The sequence below is a fragment of the Ambystoma mexicanum genome, chromosome 1q, assembly GCF_040938575.1.
Source record: "Ambystoma mexicanum isolate Mex_15411 chromosome 1q, UKY_AmexF1_1, whole genome shotgun sequence".
Classification (NCBI taxonomy): domain Eukaryota; kingdom Metazoa; phylum Chordata; class Amphibia; order Caudata; family Ambystomatidae; genus Ambystoma; species Ambystoma mexicanum.
The window spans coordinates 1292405928-1292433024 of NC_090922.1; the positions used below are offsets into that span (position 1 = coordinate 1292405928).

Genomic DNA, 27097 nt, shown 5'->3' on the forward strand with positions numbered 1-27097 from the left:
AATGCAAGAGGATCCTGGCCAAGGCCAGAGCTTCCTCAACGTTGTCATGTTACTCCCATGAATGGAAACGCTTCACAGTGTTGTTCAGGACTCTGAAAATTATTCAACTGCACATCACAGTTCCGCAGCTCCTGCTGTACCTGCTTTTCCTGGCCAAGGCTGGCCTAGCTCACGCCTCAATCAAGGCGCATCTGGCTGCCATATCCCTTTACACTGGGGCGCCAGGTAAGCCCTCTCTGTGGTTGCACAGGCTCATCAAGGAGTTCCTTAAATACTCTTCAGGACATTTCCACCGGTGAATGCTCCTTCTCCAGCTTGGGATCTCAATATGCTTTTGACAAAGCTCATGGGGGGTGGGGGAGCTCACTTGACCCAATGCATCAGGCCCTGCTAAAGTTTCTCTTGTGGAAGACAGCTTTTCTGGGGCACAAAGCATTACTGCCTGGAATCTTCCCTCGGTCAGGATGGTAGCTTTGGAAATGCAGTCCTGCACTCAGTTCATGAAAACCATTCTTATCAAATTCTACTCCCTCCACCAAATCACTGCTTTGGGAGTCTATCAAAGATGAGGAATACGTGGGAGGACACAATCCATTTGAATAACGTTACCAGGGGTAAGTAACTTGTTCTTCTCAGGTGATGCATCTTCTGGTGTTCTATCCACCTCTGCATCCCTCCAAAGAGGAGGAGCGTTTTCACTGGTTGGACCCCAAGAGAGCATTAAACCTCTACGTAGCAAGAACGGCAGAATACAGAAAAACAGACCAGTTGTTTATAGCCTACTCCATTTCCAGAAAGACCTAGCTGTATCGACGCAGACAATTTCACGTTGGATCTTAGTGTGTATTTTTGGAAGGCTACCATAGCGCAGACACGGAATTGCCTGCTGGCATCAGGGCCCACTCTACCAAAGGGGCCTTCACCTCTACGGCTCTGCAAAGGGGAGTACCGATTAGGGACATCTACCGGGCCGCAACTGGTCCTCATTTCATACGTTCATAAAGCATTATAGCCTCGATGTAGCCCATGGGGCTGACGCTCGCTTCGGAATGGCTGATTTGCAGAATATACAGCTATAGAGCTTTCTACGTGCCTCTGTTATTTGGGAGTCTATCAGATGAGGAATCTGAGGGATAACAGCAATCCATTGAAGAATAAATTACTTAACGTAATGTTGTTTCTATGGATTCTTCTCCCTCATCACCCATCCATCCCCCCAAGAAAGCATAGGAAGGTGATGGCGATGGTTCCAGGGTTCCAGGCTCTCTTGCTCTTCTTGATTGCAAGCTGCATGCCTCCCTTTTTTCAATTTTTTGTTTCGTTTAATAGAACGTTTCTATTTTATCGCGTTTGGGATGTGGTTTTTCTAATCCTTTTTCTCACAGATTTTCCTCTGAAGTGGCTAAACTCCGGGTGTGGGGCCAGGGGGGCGGTGGGAACTGGTACAGGGTGTAGTGACTCAGTATATATACAATGACCGACGTCCCGTCCAGAGCCGACGATCAAGCACCTATTTAAGGCAAATAGACGGATAAGTTGTGGTCCACTACGCCCCATGTCGAAGTTTTTTCGAGCAGCTCAAGCTGGAAGGGGATATCTATTGGATGAGGAATCTGCGAGGAGAAGAATTCATGGAAAGATTTTTCATACTGCTTTGCAAATCTATCATAGATGAGGAATCTGTGGAAGGAACAAATCCATTAGGAGAACAAATTACTTACCTCTCTGTAAATGTTCTTTCTGCTGGATGTTCCTCTGAGGGATTCCTCATCTCTACCTCAACCTGCCCCTCTTGGCGAATTGCTTAGTACACCATCGTTCCGCCGTCTCTAAGCATCATAATATTAGGAAAGAAAGGGTGGAATTGTGGTCACAGGGTTAAGCATCTCTATATATACTAGCCCAGACATCATGTCCAGGGTACGTAGAAGATCCGGACGGTGCCGATGCATAACCATGCTGCACTCTCTAGGTGTGGAAACGTTTCTGAGGGAACAGCTACACTTTGGTTATGATTATCATTGATGAGAAATACGTGGGAGGAACATCCACCAGAATCAACATTACTGAGAGGTAAGTAATTTGTTCAGCTAGCACCGACAATCCAAAGTAATCTTAGCTCCACAGTATATAGGAACTTGTAAATATGCACCCCATTGTACTTTGGTCTTTTATGTACCTTGTGCTGCTTGTGGTCTATGCATCTTACATTTCCCCAATATCAACCAGTCAGTTACTCATTAGAATTCCCTGTAATGTAAATTGCCTGATATAGGATTGTCCAGTAGACCATAGTGTATATGGCCAAAACACCTTGTGGCCTAATTATCCCAACGTGATTTCTGAAAGCATCCAGTCGGATATTGCACAGTTCATCTGACTAGAGAAATCGCTCAGGGTTGCGGGAAGAGTGTTGCTCCTCTCCCCACAGCTTCCATGGGCCTGGCCTGCCAAAATATAAACAAATACTATCAGGCAACCCAGCTCAGGGTACTGGCCAAATGGGTGAGGCCCTGGTTTGGGATTGCAAATTATGTGACAGGGACGCCTATAAAATATGCTCCATCGTTAGCACCGAAGTACAGGCCACTGGCAATGTGCGAGCTACCCTCCATTCTAAATACCATCAGGGTTTGGGACCGAGCTGGGCCGAACAACCTGGTGACCACCTTCCAAAGCGCAGCTAATCATATCCATGTTAACCCTCACTTTAAGCCAGCATGCAGAGGCAGTAATTTCAAGAAATGGAGACCAGGTAGATGTGAATTTGCCAAACATGTTCACTGGAGAGACCATAAAATCCTTTGAGGACTATAAGAAAGATTTTGAAGCGGACAAAAATGAATAGCTAAAATACATACGGCTTAGACACTGGCTCTTAAATAAAATCAATAAGCAAGGAGAAACTCAGCCTTTCACTAAGTTCAAGAAACAAATTTGATGTCCCTAATCCCTGAGCAAGAAGTGGAACATGCTAAAGGATGGCATTGAGATTTAGGATGCAGTTTAACAGCAGCAAAGTGGACACAAATAGCAATCAGAGCCTACAGTGCCTCTAGATGCATGCTGCACAAAGAGCAAATGGATAAGATGATCTAGAGATGTTATTAGTCCCCAAAGAAGGTAAAACATTATGCAAAAGTGTTGACCACACTTTGTTGGCAAGGCTGCAGAGGGGCAGGCACATTCCTTTTGTCAATCTGGAAAAATGAATACCCTTCATTTGAGTGATAGACGTAACTTGATGGCTGTGGGCCAACCGTTTTATGCACCGAATTATAGAAATATAAACTGCTATGCTTGACCGACGAGCGGCCATTTTAAATGACGTAAGAATCGCCATTTTGCTTGTTAACCAATGCTCATTGCTTTCAGTCTAAAAACTGCTTTGCAGCTTGCAATTCTTCCGAATTCTGCTTAGTCTGCTCAACTGTTAACATTGTTGTCTGAATATGAAAGGACAAGGTCGCGGGAATGAAGAGTTTGCTGAAACTCCTCATGAGTAGCCCAGAGAGGAATGCCCACGCTCCTTCTCTGTAGCCTTGAGAGGAAGCTGCAGGGCATTTAATCACTTCACAGCTGCCAGCCAGTCTCGTACGATGGTAGAATATGTTAGAATAATACAGTTAAAGGCTCAAATTATGCTTTTTTTACGGCCCCCCTTCGCAAAACCCTCCCAGGACACAAATAGTACCTCATAGATAGCAAAGCTTCGAATGTGGCTCTTCCCCCGTGTACAGCTTGCTTCCAAGAACAGAACCACTGTGTTCTAAAAAATGCCTCCACACTTTCTAAATTGCACATTGTTACTAGAATAGACATCGAAAGCATGATAATCGTCATACTCGTCGGATAGGTCCATCGTCATCCCGAGTTCAAAGGAACTTAGTAAAGAGGGGTGTTGAACATGACTTTGCTGATTATATGATATGCATTTTGTATATATGTAACTGATGTACGTAATTCGCTCTCTTGCGTCCCTCGAGGTCTAGGAAACTCACGTCGCGGGGCGTGTGATCAGAATTGGCCAATTGATACTATCTTTTGCTTGCAATAAACCCTAGCATTGGGAATTTGAAACCTCGTGTCTGGCGCATCTTTTCGTGTATGGTCATTGCCTTGTTTTCATAGCACGAGGGACCACCAGGGGCCCCTTTCAAGATGGCGCCCGAATAGGGACCCTCCTCCACTTGCCCCATCGTATACGTTGTAACGGAGTAAAGGCGGAAGAACGGCGAGGACGAGACGGTCGAGCCGGGATCAAGAAGTGTACGGGGCGCCCTGTAGAAGCGAGTAGAGATTCCTTCCGCATATCTGCACACATCTGATCCCTGATCGACGTACCGAGCCAGAGGGCAAAGGAGGCGAGGGTCCCGAGACGAGGCAGAAGCCAGAGAAGGGCAGACACGATGTGGGGAGAGGTTGCGTTAGAACAGGCGACTTGTTTTATCAGGTGAGTCATTCCCCGATTCAAAGAGAAACCTGATTTTTGGTAGTGTTGATTTTGCAAACTCAAACGTCCAGGTAAAAGTGGCTAACCAAAGGGGAAGGTTAAAGAAACATGCCTGGAGTACTGTCCACTTTAGCGGGGCTTTTCAGCTGCGGTAGACAGTCCTTGGAATATGGCCAAAGTGCACCGCCTGGGGGAACGCCGGCTTATGATATGTATGCGAAATATGGTGTGGGTGCGATACTATTTTGTGAAATTTGGCATAGGCAAACTAGAAAGCAACCCGACCATCAGTGGCCGATTAATGGTAATTTTGCGATGGGGAGGATAGATAACCTAGAGAGGGTGCTGATTAGAAAGAAAGCGCGACCTGCAGCTTTTGAGACCGTCAAAGATTGGAGGAGGGAAGCGATGCTCCGACTAAGGAGTAGAGAGAAGCATGCGCGTAGGCACAAAACAAAACAAAGCTTGAGATAGCAGAAGAGAAGGAAGAGGAGGAGTGGACTGAGAGTCTAAGACGGGAAGGGAGACGGGACCAGATGAACATAGACAGAATATACCCGCAGCAGGAACTACACATAGCAGATGATTTAATGGAACATTTGTTCACTAACACCGGTCGAGGCCCAAAACCAGAATCGAAACCAAACACGCCAGCAGTGACTGCACGGGCCCAACCAATAGCTCTCATACCCCCTCCCGCAGCCTGAGCACTTCCCCTCACGCAAGCGTTAACCCACGCCCAGCCCACAGCACGAGCACTCCCACAAGCGCAGACCGCGGACACACCATTTCCCAGCAAGGCCCTTCACAGATGCCACCTGTGTCACTTGTCCCATCCGCACCTCCCGTTCTAGAGACAGATTCAGCACCATCCGCCCCTCCCGAAGTCGAGATTGAGACTGGGGAGGCGAGAGGCGGGGCTGAAGGAACAGGATTTGGACGGGTAACTCGAAGCGCAATCAGCAAAGAGAGAAAGATTGAATTACGGCAAGAGGCAGAAATGTACATAGAAGGAAATGATGAGACGGCAGCATTGGCCTCATTGTATGGGTACTGAAGAAGAGACGAGAGACAGGTAGTGTTGGAATGCATGAGGAAATTTTCGGTGGGAGAATGGAAAAAGTTGCTTGTCAAATTACCACCACAACGAACATGTGGATAGACTTTTTGATCTTAAAAATGAGTTGGATAATGAGTATGCCGAAATGTTTGCTGCGCCGGGGTACAGGGGTTGGGATATTAGAAGAGAGGGGAGAGGGACGGTAGAATCATACATAGAGCGGAGACATTCAACGTCACCTGTACAGAAGGGCGAGAAATTGAAAGTATGTATACAAGAAGCGGTAAAATGGGTATCAAATCCTAGTATTACAACAATGGTTATACATGATATATTTGATGAATATTCCATACCAAGGAAAAGAAAGGCACTGCAATCGATGGCTGAACATTTGATGGAGAAGGATATAAAAAATAATAAGGCCAGCCCACCTGAGATACTAGCGGTATACAGGAGAGAATTCGAGCGAAATACAGGAGAAACGGGACTATCACTGGATTTAGGAATACTATTGAACCTAAGAGAACGGGGAGGGATCGTGAGTGGGGCATTTCCAAAGAGAGAGGTCCCGCCCACATTTGTACCAAAAGTAGAGATCCCTGCGACAGGAACAGTAGGAGCGCAGGTAACACCAGCCCATTTCACCGCCCAGTATGTGCATGTCCCCTTTTCCAGGCAAGAGGTGAATACTATAAAACAGACGATTCCCAATATAACCAATATAAGAAAGAATCCAGCAGGGTTCTACAAGGAAGTAGAGTCAACCCTGAGATCAGCAGTGCTTACTATGAGCGATAGAGATTTGATTTTCCCAGCCATTTTACCAGCAGATATATGGAAACAGATGAGGACGGTAGATGACGTGGGGGTTTTTGGCGCCACATGGGCGGAGTTACTACTGGAGGATAAAAATAGAAAAGTAGGGGAAAATCCGGGAACCCGCATGGCAGATCTACCAGAACGGATAATGCAGAGATTGAGGGAAATAATTCCAGAAAAAAGGATTCAGTGGGACGAATTAACTAGATGTGTACAGGGCAAGGATGAGCCAGTAACGGATTATTTCAATAGATTTGAAGAAGTATTCACAGACTTCAGTGGGCAGGATGTGAGCACAGAGTCGGGGGAAAAGGCTATTTGTTGATAAATATGTGAGGGGACTAATATCGCCAATTCAAGATATGTTAATGACGTCGGAAAGTTCCTGGGCAGCAAAACCGGTGAGTGAGATATTACACATAGCCCAATATTACGAGAACAGGGTAAATGTGGCGAAAGAAAGAGAGGTGAAGGCTAGAGTACATTTAAAAACAAGGGTGTTACTGCAGCAGGTCATTGGATACAATAGAGGTAGAAGTAATGCACAAGGCCGGGGAAATTTGAATAATATGCATGGGGTATCATTGGGATTAAATTAATGTGCGTACTGTAAGGAGGAAGGACACTGGCGAGCGCAATGCCCGCACCTACAGAATAGAGGTGGGTTTGGTCAGAGAAGGCCTCATAGAGGACATCAGGGGTCAAACGGCCAAAGCAGAAGTAACATGCAGCAGCAGCAGGGATATACCGATGGAGGTACTCAAACCCAATCATATGGCCAAAACCAAGCACAACAGAAACAGACATTGAACCAAAGTGTTTCGAACCAAAATCAGGGCGGGCAGGGCCAACAGAGAAATGATCAGAGTGGAGTGGACATCGAGGGGGAAATGGGAATATTTTTGATACACAACCAAACACGTATTATAGCAGTAGCGGTGACTACACATCGGACGATGTGTTATTTTCGCGATAAGACAGCCCACGACAGGGGTCGGAACCAGTGTCTATTCCCGTGAATCAGAGAGGACCCTACGTAGAAATGAGAGTCGGGAATGAGGAGCACTGTTTCCTTACAGAGAAGAAGATACAGAGGCACAGAAGTGCTCGATAGACCACCACTTGGTTTCGGAGATACCACTGTCGGGGCAGAAGAATGTTTCTGTAGGGTTCGCAGGTACACCAGTAATTAACCCCATGTCCGAAGCTGTCCCAATTACAATATGACCATTTACGGAACAGTGTCCATTTCTTTTGACAGAAAATTGTGGAGAGAACTTGCTAGGATTAAATTTGATGAGAAAATTGGGGGCAGTCATACATTGTACGGCAGACGGGGGGTGTTCCTCACGATGTGGCCTCACGATGCACCGGTGACAGAATTTATGTCAAAAGAATTACCAGAGGAGCTAAGTAGAGTACCAACCTGTCTGTGGGCAATGCATGATAACGATGTAGGATGCTTGAAAATAGAGCCAGCAAAAATAACTCTGAAAGAAGGTGTAACCCTACCACGAATTCCCCAGTATAAAATTTCTGTTAAAGGTGAGAAGGGATTGAAAAGCATTGTTACTGACCTGGTGAGATTGGGGGTGGTTGAGGAAATTGAAGGTAGCACGTGCAACAGCCCGATTCTTCCAGTTTACAAGAAAGGAGGCAATGAACTACCCTATCGTTTCATAATTGATCTGCGCGCATTAAACAAAGTGGTAGACCCACAATTCCCTTTGGTCCCAGATGTCACAACAATACTGACAATGATACCGGCCACTGCAGAATACTTTAGTGTAGTCGATTTGAAGAACGCATTCTTTAGCATCCCAGTGGATAAAAGCAGTAGATATCTGTTCGCGTTCACTCTAGGAGGTCGATCATTCACATTCACACGCATTCCACAAGGATATACAGAAAGCCCGAGCATTTACAGCAGAGCGCTAAAAGAACAGCTAGACATGCTAGAACTACCCGAAGGTTGTGTACTCTTGCAGTACATAGATGACTTGTTATTAGCTACTGACACGAAAGAGATCTGCAAAGAAAGTACTGTATTACTCTTGACACATTTAGCGACCCATGGTCATAAGGCAAGTTTGAAGAAATTCCAGTATAATCAAAAGGAGGTGTCTTATTTGGGATACCTTCTTTCGAAAGAAGGGAGAAGATTAACACCAGAACGCATAGAAAGTATTCCTAGTATGCCTATTCCAAAAACTCAAAAAGGAGTGAGAGCTGTAATAGGCATGGCCTCTTATTGTCGGCAGTGGATCAGTAATTTTGCGTTGATTGTGAAGCCGATGATAAAGTTGGCTTAGAAGGATGCAGAGATGCCTTTGCATTGGGATGAGGAATGCCAGAAAGCGTTTGAGCAATTGAAAGTTGCATTGTGTGCTGCGCCAGTTTTAGGCACTCCCAACTATAAAAAGATCTTCAGACTATTTGTGAGTGAGAGTGAAGGATGTGCATTGGCGGTTTTGACACAGGAACAAGGTGGAAGAAATAGGCTGTGCGGCTATTTTTCTTGCGCGTTGGACCCTGTAGCGCGCTCACTACCATGATGTTTGCGATCCGTCGCAGCGGCTGCTGCGTAAGTGAAACAAACGGAAGGAATGGTATTGGGGCACACTTTAATTCTGATGGTGCCACAGGCTATAGACGTCCTATTGAATAGTACGCAGACGCAACACCTCACCTCAGCTAGACTGACGAGATATGAGCTCATCTTGTTTGCACCCCACATCCAAATTATGAGGTGTAGCGCATTGAATCCTGCAGAATGAATGCCACTGCCCATAGCAGACATTGGTGACAACAAATCACCACCCCATGATTGTTTAATGATCACTGAAGAAGAAACAAAGGGAATGATTGATTTGAGCGATAGCCCACAAAAAGAGCCAGATGGGGAGTTATTGTGCGATGGCTTTTGTTTTAAATTACCTGATGGCACATCAACGGCTGCATATGTAATTACTACCCTAAAGAAAGTTGTAGAAAGCAGAAGGATCCCCTACAATTCGGCACAAGCTGCAGAAATAATAGCACTGACCCGAGCCTGTGAACTCTCTGAAAATCTGAACGTAAATATTTATACTGACAGCCAGTACGCCTTTGGCGTGGTTCACAACTTTGGCCGACTTTGCGCTGAGAGGGGTTTCTTGACATCACATGGAGCCAGGATACAGCATGGTCCTTTGATTGTGCGATTGTTGTCTGCGCTCACATTTCCAAAGCGCCTAGCTATAGTAAAGTGCGAGGCCCATAAGAAAGTAACATGTAGAGTGGGAGAGGGAAACGCGTTTGCAGACAGGATTGCAAAGCAAACAGCCACAGATTTGGGGAATAAAATGATGACAGTACAGACTGAGGAAGTACCTTGTATGATAGAGAATGGAGTTGCCACAGTCAAAGAAATGCAGGCTGAGGCCACGACCGAAGAGATTCAGGAGTGGGCTGAGGGCTCTGCTGAGTTAGATTTGGAAGGATGTTGGGTGGACAAGGAAACAAAGAACTGGATGTTGCCAAATTGTTACGTAACTACAATGGTTATAATGGCGCATAGCCCTACCCACATTTGCGCAAAGAAAATGTTACAGCATTTATCCACAGTATGGAAGAATGAGCACATAAAAAAGAATGCAGAAAGGCTAGTGCAGAATTGTATCACGTGCCTAATGTAGGCAAGGGAACCTTGACTCGACAAGGTAGTTTCGGCCCACCCTCTATGCCGTTTGAGGTGGTCCATTTTGATTTCATAGAAATGGAAAGGTGCCAGAACTACAAGTACGTGTTAGTGGTAATCCTTGCATTCAGCAAGTGGGTGGAGGCATATCCTTTAAAAGACTGTACTGCCATGTCCACAGCAAAAGTAATGCTGAAAGAGTATTTCTCCCGGTTTGGGTTGCCCCGTGTCCTGTGGTCAGACAACGGCCCCCACTTTGTGGGCACAGTAGTGCTACAGATCTGTGCAGGTCTGCAAATAGAGAAGCGATTCCACAGTTCCAGGCATCCCAGTTCTGCCGGGCTTGTGGAGAGACGCAACGGAATCCTGAAGTCAAAGATAGCGGAAATTTGCGCTGGGAGCAAGTTCAGTTGGGTGGATGCATTACCCCTAGCGCTGTTGTGTATGCGCACGTCTGTGCAGGCGAAGACTGGGCTCTGCCCCTATGAGATTATAATGGGGAGACCAGCAAATGTATGGTGCGCCCCGCAGCCCAAAAGATTATGTGAGGTCGAGCATCCTATGGTAAGCACTTACTGTGGACTTTTAATACAAAAGTTGCGTTTGATTCATCAGCAGGTGCAGGAGGCGTTGCTGATGCGATATACAGGACCGGGGCACTCACTGGAGCCTGGGAGCTGGGTGTTAATAAAAAACTTTGAACGGAAGACAGCATTAGCACCCAGGTGGCGCGGCCCCTATCAAGTACTTTTGGCAACACAGACGGCCATCCGAGTGGACGGACGGAAGGCATGGATCCATGCGACACATGCCAAAAGATTCCCAGGACTGCTGACAACTTCCGATGACCAAAGAAAGGAAATGGTCTCGGAAACGAAAGAAACTGTTGCCAGTCTAGTGCCACAGCATCAGCCTGAGCGAGAAGTGAAAGTTGAAACAAAGCCCAAGCGAGAAGTGAAACTCGAAACAGAGTCTGAGGAGGCTGCCAGTAAGGGGGAAGGGCAAAAAGTACCTCAACGTTGCTTAGCGGAAACAACATCACTGCCGAGCGACACAAAACCTGCATTGCAAACACGAGCAGAAACAACGTGTATACCCCTTTGGCGCCCACCAGTTCTCGCAAATGCACCAAAGCCAGAGAAAGAAACTACATCATTGCCACGACGCTCATCGATGCCCATCATTGTGCCACAGGCTGACATTGAGCCTGATACTGGAAATGCAACGGCACTATTCACGGATCATACAATAGCAGGAGTGAATCGATATAATCTGCAGCCTCGACAGGCAAAGTGATCCACAGATCTTTGGTGCTTTTCTTTTTGGCCTTTGGTTCTACTCACAGAGGGAGTAGGAACCAGGGGCGTAGAGGAGAGAAGTGTGAGAATTGTGCAAGTCGGACAATTCAAGACTCACGGCTCCTCTGTGCGCTTATAAAAGTACATGTGTCAGGAGCCAGAGCAGGACAAGCTGGACGCACATAAGTACTAAGGCTGATAGAGTACATGTGTCCTAAGCCAGAGTGGGACGAGCTGAATGCACATGGTACTCTATCAATAAAGAACTGTTCAGAAATCGTCTGAGCAGTGGGAAAAAGAAAAACTAATCTTGCTCGGGAGTGGATAAATGATCCAGGCTGTGAAAAGGCTGGCAGAATTGAACTGTGACATTTTTCGTTTAACTTTTCTGGCATCAAGAACGAGAGACATTCACGACGAACTTCTCCAGCAAGAAGAAAGACGATGAAGAACAAGTCAAGACCGCTTTCAGCCTCCTCCTGCACCCCCGCTGAAAAGATAATACATTTAGAGACTGTAAATTTAAGGAAAAACATGGTAAAAGGACTAAGGTACTGATTTGGACATTGGTCCTATGTTTTTTAAGTATGATAGTACCTACAATAACAGCTATTACACTATGGTTCCTGGAATATGTACACCCATTAGAAACACTTTTGCCAAAAGCAGCTACAGAAAGCCCGGTTCATGTAATCACTAGTACTTTGCCCCCAATGGAAGAGAGACATAGAGAAGGATACGGCAACAATACATTGTTGCTCATCATGAACATGACCCATGCGGTGTTAAAGAAAAAAGATTGCTGGGTTTGTGCCAATTTACCACAGCACGGTGGGAAAGAGATAGGCTGCTATGCACAAACGTTGCCATTGATTTATTCCTATGAAGTAACGTTAAGTGCAATGTTCTTTGGGAAATGGAACAAGAGTAATACGGGTCAGCTAGATGAGACCAATATGAATGAATTTGAGGAAGTAATCACGAGACCTGTGGGTTGTTCCATATTCCAAAAAGCTTGCGTGTTTGCACTAGAACCCATGAGAAAGAATACACAGAAAATAACAAGACTAGATAGATTACATAGGCAGAATAGATCAACCCTGCCAGCAGAAAGAACATCAGTAATGACATTTCTGATGAGGGGTGAATGGAACAAAGATGCTGTGCCCCCTGTTTATACAGTGGATCACAGCCCCAAAACTGCTCCCCTATGCCTACAGAAAAAGGGAACGTTTAGCAACTGCCTGAACACAGTGGTTTTAGAACATGAAATAGAACCCGTGTACGTGGGAGACCCTGTTTATTTTATATGTGGAGAAAAAGCATATCCATGGTTACCTAGGAGCTGGGGAGGTACATGCTACCTAGGTCTACTGTTTCCAGGAGTGTTCCTCTTGGAGACAGCAGAAGTAGCCAGACGAACAAAAGGTACAACTCAAAGGAGTAGTGAGGATGGAATGATAGCAATGGATATAGTCAAATCATTTATACCGTTCTTGTCCCAAATAGAAAACTCTTACAATATAAGAAAACTGTCTGGAATATTACGAAAATAAAAAGATTCCACAACGGATATTTTATTGAATATGACGTTAGAAGAAAAAGGAATAAGACTGATGGCACTTCAAAACAGGATGGCTCTCGATATAATATTAGTTGATCGTGTGGGAGTTTGCAAGCTCGTAAAAACTGCATGCTGTGTGTATATAGATGACTACCCCCCTACGATATTTAAAGCGATCCGGAAATTAAATGTCATAAGTTCCACACTCTCTACTGAAGCAGGGGGTTGGGGGATAGAATCCTGGTTATGGGGATTATTGCGGTCTTGGGGATGGAAGTTAATTTCGATACTAATGATGGTACTCGGGATATTCATAACATGCTGCTGTTGCATACAATGCTTACCAATAATATGCACTGAAATAACTGATGGATGTACTAAGGGATGTATGCACATGGTGTTGAGAGGAAAACAAACGCATGGCCGGAATAACAGAGACACTGAGGAAACAAAAATAGTAAAACAATTCATGGCGATAGACATTAATGATGGAGATGATTCAGATGTAGATACCCCCGACTCCTCCTCAGAAGAGGTGGTTACAATGAAGAAATAAGACGTTTGGCACATGGCCAAAAGGAGGGTTTGTCAATCTGGAAAAATGAATACCCTTCATTTGAATGATAGACGTAACTTGATGGCCATGGGCCAACCGTTTTATGCACCAAATTATAGAAATATAAACGGCTATGCTTGACCGACGAGCGGCCATTTTAAATGTAGCAAGAATCGCCATTTTCCTTGTTAGCCATTGCTCATTGCTTTCTGTCTAAAAACTGCTTTGCAGCTTGCAATTCTTGCGGATTCTGCTTACTCTGCTCAACTGTTAACATTGTTGTCTGAATATGAAAGGACAAGGTCGCGGGACAGAAGAGTTTGCTGAAACTCCTCATGAGTAGCCCAGAGAGGAATGCCCACGCTCCCTCTCTGTAGCCTTGGGAGGAAGCTGCAGGGCATTTAATCACTTCACAGCTGCCAGCCAGTCTCGTACGATGGTAGAATATGTTAGAATAATACAGGTAAAGGCTTGAATTATGCTTTTCTTACGGCCCCCCTTCGCAAAACCCTTTAGAACGTGTCGGCTCCCAGGACACAAATAGTACCTCATAGATAGCAAAGCTTGGAATGTGGCTCTTCCCCCGTGTACAGCTTGCTTCCAAGAACAGAACCACCGTGTTCTAAAAGATGCCTCTGCACTTTCTAAATTGCACATTGTTACTAGAATAGACATCGGAAGCATGATACTCGTCGGATATATCCATCGTCATCCCGAGTTCAAAGGAGCTTAGTAAAGAGGGATGTTGAACATGACTTTGCTGATTATATGATATGCATTTTGTATATATGTAACTGATGTACGTAATTCACTCTCTTGCGTCCCTCGAGGTCTAGGAAACTCACGTCGCGGGGCGTGAGATCAGAATTGGCCAATTGATATCATCTTTTGCTTGCAATAAACCCTAGCATTGGGAATTTGAAACCTTGTGTCTGGCGCATCTTTTCGTGTATGGTCATAGCCTTGTTTCCATAGCACGAGGGACCCCTAAGGGCCCCTTTCACTTTGTGTGGTGGAAATTACCCAATGCTGGCCCTTTTTCGGATAGAAAGCTGAATGGAAATAAAGGAGGACACGGGTCAGACCTTGCTGAAGAATCCATCACTATGCTTTCTGGGTGTGCCAGTGACTGTGTTTGGGTTTATCCTCTGAAAAGGGAATCTGGTGATTTCATTACCAAAGCATTGCTGGCTGCCAGATTAATTGCTCACAAGTGTCAGACCCAATAACTTGATATCAGAAGATATGGCTAGTTTTAATCAATGAGAAGATTTCCTATGCAGATAAGAGAGATCTGTCCACCTATCCAGTAATCTGAAACCCATTCTTGAATCTAATTCAAATGGGCAACAGAGTCTTCATGTGCCTACTAGGCTATGGGAACTGGGTCTGCTAAACATTTAGAAATTCAGTCCACAGTGGTGCTCTACATTTGCAGAAATGGTGGCCATACCAAGGAGGGTTGACACTCGTCAGATGATGAACTGGGTAATGTATACATCTAAAGGCACATACTTTGAGCAAGCAAATGTAGATTTATAGGTGTAAAACCAGATACCAGCCAGCAGTGTGGGGACAGTAACATGGGGGGCAGGGAGGGGGGGGGGGGGATTTCAGTTCTGTTGTCTTAGATTGGGGGGTTTAATCATTGGCAGCGAAACATTAGGCTTGAGAAGTTATGAACATCGAATTAGTTACATGATTAACCCTGGGACAATAATGTTATTAGGATGCTGCCAAAGATGGCTTTGTATTGATCTGTTACATGATATGTAGTATGAAAATGCAATAAAGATAATTAAAAACAAAAACACATGGTTTCCTCACTAAACCAATGCAAATTCTATACAAGTGTTTTTTTTCTGCTGGTTTTCTTTAGTAAAATGTTTTCTAGTATTGGAATTCAATCTTTATAATAAAGATCTAACTGTTTCTCGTTCTCTGCCTTTTTCTAAGCCGTCTCTGGGCGAGAGGCAAATTCAAGTGTTTAATATTGATTGTTGAGCAAAGATTTTTACAATAAGAGAATTAAGTTACCGTAGGTCTAAGTGATGAATACATGGGAAACTAGGTGGATGCTTTGCAGTGTTCCTTGCATGTTTTCTGTATCAAACTTTTTTTTAAAATTCCTTTTGTTTCTTTTATTAGCAAGGCGTGAGAGCCAGCAATCTTCTCCTGGTGCTCTCTGCTCTGAGACACATGATCAACTTCCTTCTTGGTCCAAACTGGCAGAACAATCAGGTAATCTGTTTTGGGAATTGTTACTTCTTAGCCCTTTCGCCACATGTTGACACATGTAGAATTCACTTTACAGATTTAAGAATATTGGATATATTTGTTTTTCTTTTATTACGAACGCTTACTTCCAGGATTCCTCATGTAGAAATATACCAAGTTGTCAGAGCGTATCATATATATTTGTTTAGAGAAATCCGTACCTCAAATAGCCCACCAATTGGGGCTGCTGTGGTGCATCTCTAAGTGATGCCATGGCTTTATAAAGGGGCTTGTGAGGGTGTAGAAGTAGGAGATTGACAGACAAAGTTACATGTTGTTGGTTAAAAGGAAAACACTTAACCCTCTATTCCTAAGAGTGGTTTCCCCCGCCTAAAATAAACTAAGGGATCTGTCAGGAGGTCTTGCCAAAAGTAAATGATCCACCGTTGTGCCAGAAACCTATTTCCTTCCCTTACACTCTAAATCAACTAATGAGAAAAAGAATAATTCTTGGTCAGAAGAATGTTTCTTTATTCTGTGGGGTATCTCCACCTTCACTCATAGGGCAAAATGAAATGTTCTTCGTCAAGGGCAGAAAAGCAAAACAGTCTCAAAGGTTCCTTGGACCGACTCTCCACCAAGGTATAAAGAAAATATAGTCTCTTATGTTCACAATGTTCCCAACTCCTGGGGTAATTTTTTCCGTCCCAAGGTCTTTCACAAGTTTCTTAGGATGCAAATAGAATGTCTTCTTTCTCATGGCTGTCGCAACATGTTCACAACACACTAGGGGGCATCACTCCCTCCCCCTGGTTTCACCACCAACCTGGTTTTTCACTTGCACAGGTATTACTATTACAATGCTCCCAAACTGTGTCAAGGGCAACACTTCCTTTCCCTTGCTTTGCTTTATTAAGATTGATGAGGATACTTCAATGTCTGTGGTTCCCAGACTTGCATGCATAATGCACCTAGTATACTCTCCTACCAGGTACTATTATTATGAGGATCAACAAAGAAACTCTTATGGGTGCGGGTCCCAGACTCGCAGATACAGTCCACCTGGTATACTTTCCTGCCAGGTACTGTGACTATAATTATCATTAGCCCGGCCGCGGAGTAAAGGACGGTGCATTTTATCCTGTGCTGTTTTGCAGCTGGTGTGGAGACTGCTAGAGTCCGTTTTGCATTGTGTTGGTACTGGAATACACATTGCGCTATCAGGCATATTTGATTCGATCTATATTGGTGCCTTCACCCTTAAGGACACCAGAGGAGTAGGCCATGCCCCCCTGGAAGCAGGAAGTCCAACCACTGCACCTAGCCCTTGCGACGTGGAGCCCGCCGAGGAGTAAAGGGCGGTGCATTTGCATTTATCCTGTGCTGTTTTGCTTTGGAGGTGCAAGGGAACAGGAGCATTCAGCCCTTATACCCGAACGCTCCAGCACAAGGGAGCAGAATTGCAACATCTACGGTAAGCACACCAGAACAAAACAGTATGGCTAAAGTCCTGGAAGGAGCACGGGGTTGATATACTGCTTGGTGACGTTTATCATTTCATTGGGGAGGTGTGAGGGGGTGCAAAGTAAAAGGCCGGTTTGGCGCCACAAACACTTGAAATCATCAGCATTTAAGAAGCTATAAAGAGGCAACAGTAAAAAACAGGAGACTGTTGGAGAACCTGCTCTTTTGATCCCGTTAAACACTGCACTTTACTGTGAAGCTTCCCAAACATTACTGTGCCGCTGTAGCTGATTCATAAAATATATAACAAACCCAGTGACATTAGATGTGCTTCACGCGCAGCAGTGCTATTACAATACAGCCTTTTGTTCAGCTACCACCTGGAGGCATTTGATGAGCCGTCTAATATTCCTACTTAGCAGCATTAACCCAGTTGAAAGGTGAATCACAATTTTTCAACAATACTTGGGATTTCCCAATTGGACAATTGTTGACGTGTGGTTATACCACCGAACCTAAAGGGGGGGAGAGCAACAAAAAACATTAAAAAAAAGAAAAAAAACCTGTTTAAAATCGTGGAACCCAAGTTTTTGTTGGATACTCCCCATAGCAGCACTATTAGTGATTACAATCTAACATCTGTCATGAAGCAGCGCAGCATGCTATTTACAGACGAGGGAGAGAGAGGTGGAAGGAGATGGTTCCTACCTGCTAGAACAAGAAAAAGCTGGACCCTCCTCTGCCCAAATGGTTGCTCAGAATACACACTTTAGCACTCTGGCAATAACTCATGTTCAAATACACGCTGAGGAGAAAGCCACTACACCGAAGGGCAGGGAAGCTGAGCGGAATCATCAAACCACGCTTCTGCAACAATGGCAACAAGGTTTGGAGTGTACATTAACAATCAAAAAGATCCATCCAAAGATCCAAACTCATTCTGGAAGGAAAAGGCACAAAAGCCACAACAATATGGAAGGAAACTATGCTACTCTTTGGGCTGTGCCACAAATCCTGCAAACTCCATCCTCTAGTACTGAAATATATTCTTCCACCGCTAACATGGGCAGACACATCATACTTTGAGAGAGGCAGAGAATCTCCGCCGCCTCTAATTAGGAGCCCCTCAAACTCATTGCATAATTTAGAAACGCAAGAAGATGTAACTCAGACCCATCCATAGAAAAATCTGAGCCAAGTCCAGACACATTGATGGCTTTAAATTTTGTTTTGAACTCTTTAGTTTCGGTTTTTGTACTATTGAAAACAGAAGTTCAATCACTGGCGGGTACACTCTTGGAAGTGACAAATGAAATGGCATCCTGCGAATCCACCTTGGTGGGGCTGGATTCGACCATTAATACCGACATGACCCTACCCCTAAGAGATCTAAGACTAGAAGTAGTCAAGGAGGGTCTCGACATTTCCTCAATACAGTCTATGCTAAGTAGCCGGAAGAAAATAGACGAGGAAAATATCAAACTCCTGTGTGAAATGGCACAATTTCTGAAGGAAAACACTACATTGCAAGTACCAGATGAAAAGGAGGATGATACTCAAGATCAGCCCTTCAACGACACACCCCTTTCTGAATCAATGTTGGAGGAATGTCTGCGATTGGCAAACGCAGCAGACGGGGAACTGGATAATACTGTGAAAATAATGCCAATAAAACCTGTAGTGGAAATAGAAAAGCAAACTGAGGTTGAGCTCGATTGACAACCAGTTTACTGCCAAAGGTCAAGAAACAGAAGGAACATGAGAAAGCACCAAGCAGGAAGGAAAATATCAAAAATGCTACAATACATTTCTAAGAAGAATAAGAAAAAAGTGAAAGGCAAAGATACCCCTAACACCACCATATCAGACAAATCCGTTGACCAACAGAAAATGCCAACCCCCAAAGATGGAAAAGATGCACAAACGATGGCAGGCGGGCTTCATAACGAGCCTGTTTACCCAGAAAAGAACCAAGAACTTGAAAAAATAAGAAACAAGGGAACAGGGAAAAATTGTAGTAAAGAGGCCTAAACCATCCTTCAAATCAATACAGATGAGATTATTAAAATCACGAACATAAGTATTGGCTCTCAAACAGATTTGAGTCAAAAACATTGCAGCGTATCAGGGGATGACTTGGGTAAGAACAATAGAAGACGATTAAGAACTGAAAAAAGGCACCACAGCGCCAATCAATCATCTGTAATTTGTCAAAAATACAATTCAGCAAAAAAGGTCAAATGGGCACCTATCTTTTTACAGAAAAAAAAACCTTTTGATGCATAAGATCACAACCTCAAATGAGCCATCATCTGCTCACACCCAAAACAATCTAAAGTTGACCCCGATTTTCTTATCAACCAAAAAAAAGAATGTGGTGAAATGTTCGACTGCACAAGCATCTTTACCAACTGCTACAGCTCAGGATGATGTATGTACAATGGTAATGGGAAATCTGTGGCACTCATTCTTCAACATAACAAAGACAACCACGGGTCTGCGTCTCAGGTAGCAGCTCAAACAACTAAGCTACCATCATTAAAAAAACTTTAAGGACTATGCAATCCCAAGAATATGGCTAAGACTTTGCAATAAAGTCAAGCAACATAAGTCATTGAGCCGCTCTGTGATTTTTGGAATAATTAAAGTCAAAAATCTGTATCTGTTTTCGTCCGAGGATATTGAAAGTGTAACATTCCCTTCTGGCACAAGATCCTTTCTTAGTAGAAGTAGTCTTTTCGTCACCCAGTGCAAGAAATTGTCATGGTGCATACTCCCAAACATCTGGATCTGACAGGCATACCCCAGTTACTGGCACCCATAAGGGCTTATAAAGCCCCAAAAGGTTGTCTTAGGACTTCCTGGACTCAGTTCTGGCACCGTTGGCGCCAGGCTCATAATATTCCATCTGCTGGTAAACTGCATGGGACTACATACATCCCAGCCTAATGGGGCTGAGCCTTCCAGCCTACCCTGGGTGTGGCTGAGGGACTTCTTTACCTGAGATTGCAGGATGAGGCTGGAGGGACTACTTTACCTAGAACTACTTGCAAGGCTATTTAAACCACACCCTACAGACAGAACACGCTTCGCGTTATTCTGCACTCCTGCAGCGTAACGGTCACCGTGTCTGCTTAGCTCCAGTGCCCGAACTTCAACAGCCACGCCTGTCCTGGAATCCCGATCCATCGGCACCTGAGAAGAAGGGAAGAAAGGAACAGGAATTAGAACAGCAATTGGGGCCTTACCTGAAGGATTCCATCCGAAAAGCTGCACCGTCATCTGCTCTCCAGATCGTCGCACCTGCAAAAAAGAAGGCATCTGCATGAATAGCCAATACTCACCCGGAGACTGCTTTCTTCTAGGATTTCATTGAAGCGGTTCATCCAATCGCCGCTCCGGAGCCGCGCAGCACCTGCATTGCAGAAAAAGAAAAGAACAGCAGGTTAGTCGCGCATGAGAAAGAAACCATTTATAAAGGCGTTCAGCGCCACGCACTTGTGCTAATACTAACCCGCAGGAAATATGTTCAGCGTCGTAGGCAGAGGCAAATCTTCATCTGAAAACCATCCATGGCCGCGCCTGAAAGAAAAGAGAACAAAAGTCAAAAATTGGACAATAAGGACATTAAGCAACTATACCAAGCATCTATTGGCATAGAGACTTACCTGCTGAGTCAAGCTATTCAAGACTCCGCTACAGCCCCACAGGATCAGTGAAGTAACTTGATCCAGCGAAAGACTGAACATACCGTGCCCCTGCTAGAGATCACAGGACGGAGAGCCCACCATTAAAAAACCCGAGGTGAGGCAGAAGCAGAGAGGGACATTAGGAGGTTACGGGAGGTGGGAACCAAACCCGCTCCTCACGGCTGGCTAATATCTTGTTTCGACATTTTAGGCAAACTTCCTGGGAAGTGTTAGTGAAGGAGAAGACGCGTGCAAGAATCATCACTCAGCCCCGTGCAACGCCAGTGCAGACGTCATTCGTGCAGCTTCGTGCGACGCCCCCGTGGAGACCAGGTGAGCGTGACAGAAATGCTATCCTGAGCGAAGCGGGAGAATTGGAGACATACGGTCTGAAAATCCCAATTAGCGAGTCCAAGGGCGACTCTGAAGATTATGGTGGGATCGTAGAGCTTACCACAAAAAGTCCAATAAAAGGAAGAGCGACCCAGCATCTTGGAAAAGAAGAGCACAAGTCGAGCATAACTTGCAGGAAAATGTTCTATCCCTTCTGTCGGAGATTCTCTCCCAGGTCCTGCAGAAACTGGGCGTAGGCACCCAGCAGCTTTTATAAGGGAAGGATTAAATATTGCCAGTTGGAACACGCGGGGCTCCAGTACATAAAAGGCAAGAGGCATGCAGGGCTATCTATTTGATTTAGGAGATATAGTTTTATTGCGAGAAACATGGCTGGTGAACCCCCTGAACATAGAGGGTTTTACTTTACTTTACTTTACTTTGTTTACCAGCACTACAAAAAGCAAAAGGGAGACCTTCGGGGGGGATCTCCTAATGGCCCTAAAAAATCAAACCTTCAAAAATATAGCTCCTATCTTTGAAAACACTTTGTGTATTTAGGCATGTAGCGCCCATTTGAACCAGGATAGTATAGCCTCAGTTTGGGTGATAATTAACATCTACTGGAACCCCGCCTGCTCAAAACTGCATGTTTTCTTGGAACTTCTGGGCTCACTGTTAGAAATAATAAAATCGGGCCCAGCGAATAGCAACATTATCTTGGCTGGTGATTTAAATGCAGACTGCCTGCAGTTAAAAAAGGCACAAAAAACTATTCAACTTTAAGCAAGTCAAAAAATGGGAGGTTGTGGGTGGACTTTATGGAACTTTGCGATCTTAAGATGATGAATGGTAGTTCGGAAGTAGATTTGGGGGCCTCCAAAACATGGCATAGAGGGAACTCTTCCTCGACTTTGGACTATATTTTTGTTTCCCAGTATTTGTATACGTTGCCCTCCACCATGTTAGTGAAGCACGATGGAGGGAGTGATCATAGTAGGCTGGAACTATCTTTTCCCGATTCATCCTGTTCCTCCCAAAGCGTAGATAAACAGCTGTTGAGTGGGAAAAAAGGGAAAATTAGGCTGGTAAAATATAGGCACGAAGGTGGAAACCTAAATACACAGCTGAAAGTGATCCCAAGAAGTATTTGGGAAACAAAATGCCACCCACACACATTTATCAAATTCCTTTGGGCTACGTCTGCTCCCAATGAACCAGCAAGCCTGGCTAAGCAAGAACATGCCCATGTATTTGATGAGAAGAAACACAAGCCCTACAGAGAATTAAGCTGGCAGGGTATTCACCAGAAGCCTATACAGCAGAAATTAGTAGAGAAAAGGCCAACTATAGATCATGGTCATTTCTTCAGAAAACTGCCCGATTACAGAATGACGGAGAACAAGTGCTCAAATTGCTCAGAGAAGGGAATACAAAGAACATCTGGGCAATCATTAACCAATTTCCAGGTAGAAGTGGTAGCTCCGAGAAAGGGTGGGTAGAGCATCTAACAGAAGTTTATAGAAACACTAGTGGTTCCCAGTTTGTAGCAAAGCCATACACACCCTGGCAATTGAAGTTCAGTGAGAGGGATACAGAGGAGATCATTGCTAAGTCTTCTGCCTGAAGAGCAGCAGGCCCTAATGGCCTGACATATCAAATACTCAAAGAGCCGGTAATATGGTCACAACTTCTATTCAGCCGATTTAATGAGATCCTCAAGAGGCGTCCATTCCCAGAATCCTGGAAAACTGCATTAGTCATACCATTCTTTACATCTGGAGATCTTCAAGCAGCAGCGATCTAGCAACCCATAGCCCTGCTCGACATAGAAAGTAAAATCTTCATGAAGCTCCTGTTGAATGAGATGACACAGTGGGTTAGAAGATCATGGCATCCTGCCTAGTTTCCAAACAGGTTTTCGGAAAAGCATGTCAACAGCATTAAATGTCCTTATACTAAACTTAGTAAGTGAACAGGCAGAAGAAGATAGATCACTACCCCTATTTGGAGCGTGGGTTGATCTATCAAAAGCCTTCGACCAAGTGGACATGGCCCTACTATGGAACAAACTAAGACAGTGGGACTTGCCAGGAACACTTCTAGCAATGTTGGTAGAGCTACACAGAGAGACCAACCTAAGAGTTTGCCTAGATGAGCTGGGGCACCCGTCAGAAACCATTGAGGTAGAAAGGGGAGTTAGGCAAGGGTGCTTAGGCGCCCCACTTTTCTTTAGCCTCTTCCTGGCAGATATGGGTATCTCCTTGGGACCATCTGCATTGGCCAGCCCTGTGTTGAATGGGAGAAAGATATTTTGGCTGGCCTATGCAGATGATATAGTGTTGCTAGACAGGACGCTAATTGTGCTACAGCATCTGTTGACTAAATTGAGTATTTATGCAGAAGCTAAAAGCTAATAAGCTATCTATAAACCTCGCTAAATCAAATATTATGATTTTCAAACATCCACAAAAAAAACCAAATTCGCAAACTGGGAGCTAAATGGTCAAAAGATACAAAATTGGAGTCGGTTAAATACCTGGGATACATCATCCATGCCTCTCCAGCCCTTTACAAAGTTGAAACCGAAGTTACAGCAAAAGTAATGCAGGTGCTGTGCAAATGTTGAAATTAAACCAGAAGCTTTGCAAATTTTCTATCTCTTTGTTGGTTGGATACTATCTGGCGAAAATAGTACAAGTCATTCTTTATGGATTGGAGGCAAGACCATGACTTTGGACTATCAACTGGGATTTATTTGAAGGTCGGCTATGGAGGAGAGTTCTAGGTCTCTCCGCCTGCACGCCTAGTTGGAGTCTTAGATACGAGCTTGGCTTAAAATCCCTGGGATGCATGGCAAGCTGGAAACAAATCTCCCTATATCGGGAAATTATTGTTGGAAAAGAGGTTACTCTTTATAGTGACATCATATGTTGAATCCCAAATCTGTAATTTTGTCACTGTTGGAGAGCAAGGCGAGAGAGCTCCTCTTTAGCGTTGACCTCGACTTAGACACACTTATCTCCAATCCATTAAAAATTAAGCAAAAACTAGAGCTTATGGATTGGATAAAAACTATTGAAAAAGTGAGAATGAGCTCACCTGTAAACCCCTTCTTACGGGGTGAGAAAAAACTAGGTTGCCTTTCAAACTATCGTATGAAATCCCTAGACAGTTCATTACCGTTTAAACCTGGTACATTGTGGAGAAATACTGGAAAGGCGTAAGCAGGGAGACAGAGTAAAACAATTATGCAAAATTTGCATCAATTCAGCAAAGCAAACGCTCAGACACCTGCTCATGGACTATGAAGGGGACATGGAGCCTTCGCCTAGCACACTTTAAGGTGCTTTGTGCAACACGAAGAAAACATTATCTCAGAATTTTTCTGTGATAGGTTAGTCTCGGGCCGAAATGACGCACTAACATCAGCGGTGGTCCGCGTGTTAAAAATCTGTGAAATTATCACTTAGAAACTAACAAGGCTTCAAATTCAGCAAGGGAGGAAAATAAAAAAATAAATTACGGCAAGTGTAGTAATTTCAATTTTTAAAGTGAAATTAATGTAATGTACCTTTTGTATGATTGAAATGTATTGGTGAAAAAGGTTCAAGTATGAACTGTGTTTTTTTTGTAAACACATTTTTTTAACTTGTTTATTTATGAAACGGCACACAGGAAAACATACATGGTGATATTACTTATTACCTCACAGAACGTGTAAAACATAATATCCCCCCCCCTCACAGCCCCGTTGAAGTCTCCTCCAATAACGACTTGCCCCTCTGTGAATGGGAGGAGGACATCCCCCAGATCTTGGTAGAACCCGTCTTGGTGCTCATTCGGGGCGTAGGCTGAGATGAGGGTGCAGAGTTGGCCCAAGATGATGCATTTGACTGCCATCAAACGACTCTCTTGGCATCGCAGCACGTCGAGGATCTGGGGCTTCAGGCCTGCAGCAAAGAGAATGGCGGTACCTCACTTTTTTGTACCGTTGGATGCCAAAAATTGTGTGGGAAAGAGCCTGCTTCGCAGACGAGAGAAATCCGCTGGGATTAGATGTGTTTCCTGTAGAAAAGTGATTGAGGTCCCGTCGCTTTGCAGTCTTTGTAAGATGGATTTCCTCTTCGGGTGGGAATTCAAGCCGCTGACATTTAGAGTAGTAAACTTTAGTTTTAGGTGCAGGGGCTGGCTCTCTGAGGTCGTTTGCTGTGGGGGGGAGTACTGGGGGGAGTTAGGTTAGCCATAGCTGCGAGGGATCAGCGATCTTGGGTTCTTCTGTGGCTGAAGGTTTTAGAAATAATCTCCAACGGGAGATCTGAACTTCCAACATCGGCCTCCAACGGGAGGTCCCAACTGTGGCCGGGGTGACAGATTTAATACTGTCAGTGCCTCCCCCCAGCCGCCCAGGCTGTCAATGGGCAACCTGGCCAACGTGGTTGAGGTTCTCTCCAAGGGTAATATGGTGACATCCACCTTGGAGGAGGGTATAGGCTGCATGGGGTTCGCGGCAGGCTTGAGGGAGTTTAGATGGTTCCAACACTGTGATCTATAGACGTGTCCTGAGTCGTCATTTGGGTTTGCAGGTTCTCTGCACCCGTGACCAAGGGGCCCGTTTCGGTTAAGGGGAGACTGCATCCATGGCAGGACCTGCTCGGGGCGGCAAGGATGGCCCTGTGCCCCCAGGGAAGTCCGGTTGTAGGATGGAAGCAGCGTCGTCGAGGTGGCTGATGGTGCGGGGGGTACCTTTGTACGAGAATTGTAGTGCTGTGAGAAATGGCCATCGATATCATATCTGCTGATCTCGGAGGAAGAGCGAGAGAGGATGGAGCATTCTGCACTTTTGGAGGGTTAGAGGGGATAGATCTTGGAAGATTTGAAGTCGGGATCCCTGGAAGGAGAGTTCGTCCTTTGAGCGGCCTATCGCTGAGATGGCCTCCTTGGTGGTATAAAAAGGGACTCTTGTGATGACGTCCGGGGGGGAATCTGTGTCGGATCCCCGATGGGGGTGCATCCTGTGGGTGCGGTCAAGTAGGAGCTGAGTTTCATCCAGATCCAGAGTCTGAAAGAGGGTGCTTATGTATTCAGGGGGCTCCTTATCAGAGATTGATGAGGGCACCCCTCGGATGCGTAGGTTGTTGCGCAGAGAGCGATTTTCCATTTCTTCCTGCTTGAATTCGAGGATTTTGGTTCTATCCATTAGTGTCTGGATGGTGCGTTGCATCTCCGTCAGCGGGTTAGAGTGATCCACGGCTAATTCTTCAGCCTCCTCCATCCTGTGCTCAATATTGCCGACCCGTTGCTCTGTTTGTTCCAGCTTGGCAGAGAGTTCCGTCATACAGGACCTAAATTCCGATTTAATATCGGACATGAAGGCCTGGAGATCTTCCTTGGTGGCGAGCGTTCCTTTGTCATCGGTGGCCTTCTGGGGTGTAAGTTTGGGGGGATACGTTTTCTCTCCCTTTCCGGTGCCAGCAGCATGGTGGTAATGTCAGCGGATTTAGAGGGCTTCACTGCTTTGGACATGGTTTCGGGGTGAAGCAGCGGCTCTAAGGAGTTGGCCCAGCGTCGTGGTGCTGCAATCTCTGCCAATGGCTACAAGATTCAGAGATGGCAGTAGCAGAGGGTGGAGTGCGCCGGGGCGCCCCAGGAGGTTGTGTGGGCAGGACGTGCGTCTCTGCCTTCACGGGATGGTGGTGGTGCCGTAGTGGAGAAGTTGCATGGGGTAAGAGGGCACAGACATGTAGCCCCCCCACTTCAGCAGGAATTAAGGGTGATGGGAGCGGCTCTCTTCGGCTGGCGAGGGTCGATGGCAGGCAGGGGTGCCCCAGGGGGCTGCAGGGGGCACTACTTCCACTGCTAGGGGGCAACCGCTGTAGGGCCAGGGCCTTAATGACCCAGAGCAGGGGGAGTTGGAAGGCCTCAGTCAGTGGGTGGGGGACATTCCAATGGGCCCCGAAGAGGG

At 45.2% G+C, this 27097-nt stretch overlaps 1 protein-coding gene across 2 annotated transcripts in view; it reads left to right on the forward strand.

The window, feature by feature from the left end:
- USP24 (ubiquitin specific peptidase 24) overlaps positions 1–27097 on the forward strand; it is a 2799104-nt gene that overhangs the window by 2265827 nt on the left and 506180 nt on the right. For both annotated transcript variants that reach the window (XM_069642114.1, XM_069642115.1), the window contains exon 57: positions 15578–15670. In XM_069642114.1, the coding sequence (XP_069498215.1) occupies positions 15578–15670 (93 nt within the window). The remainder of the gene's footprint in view (positions 1–15577; positions 15671–27097) is intronic.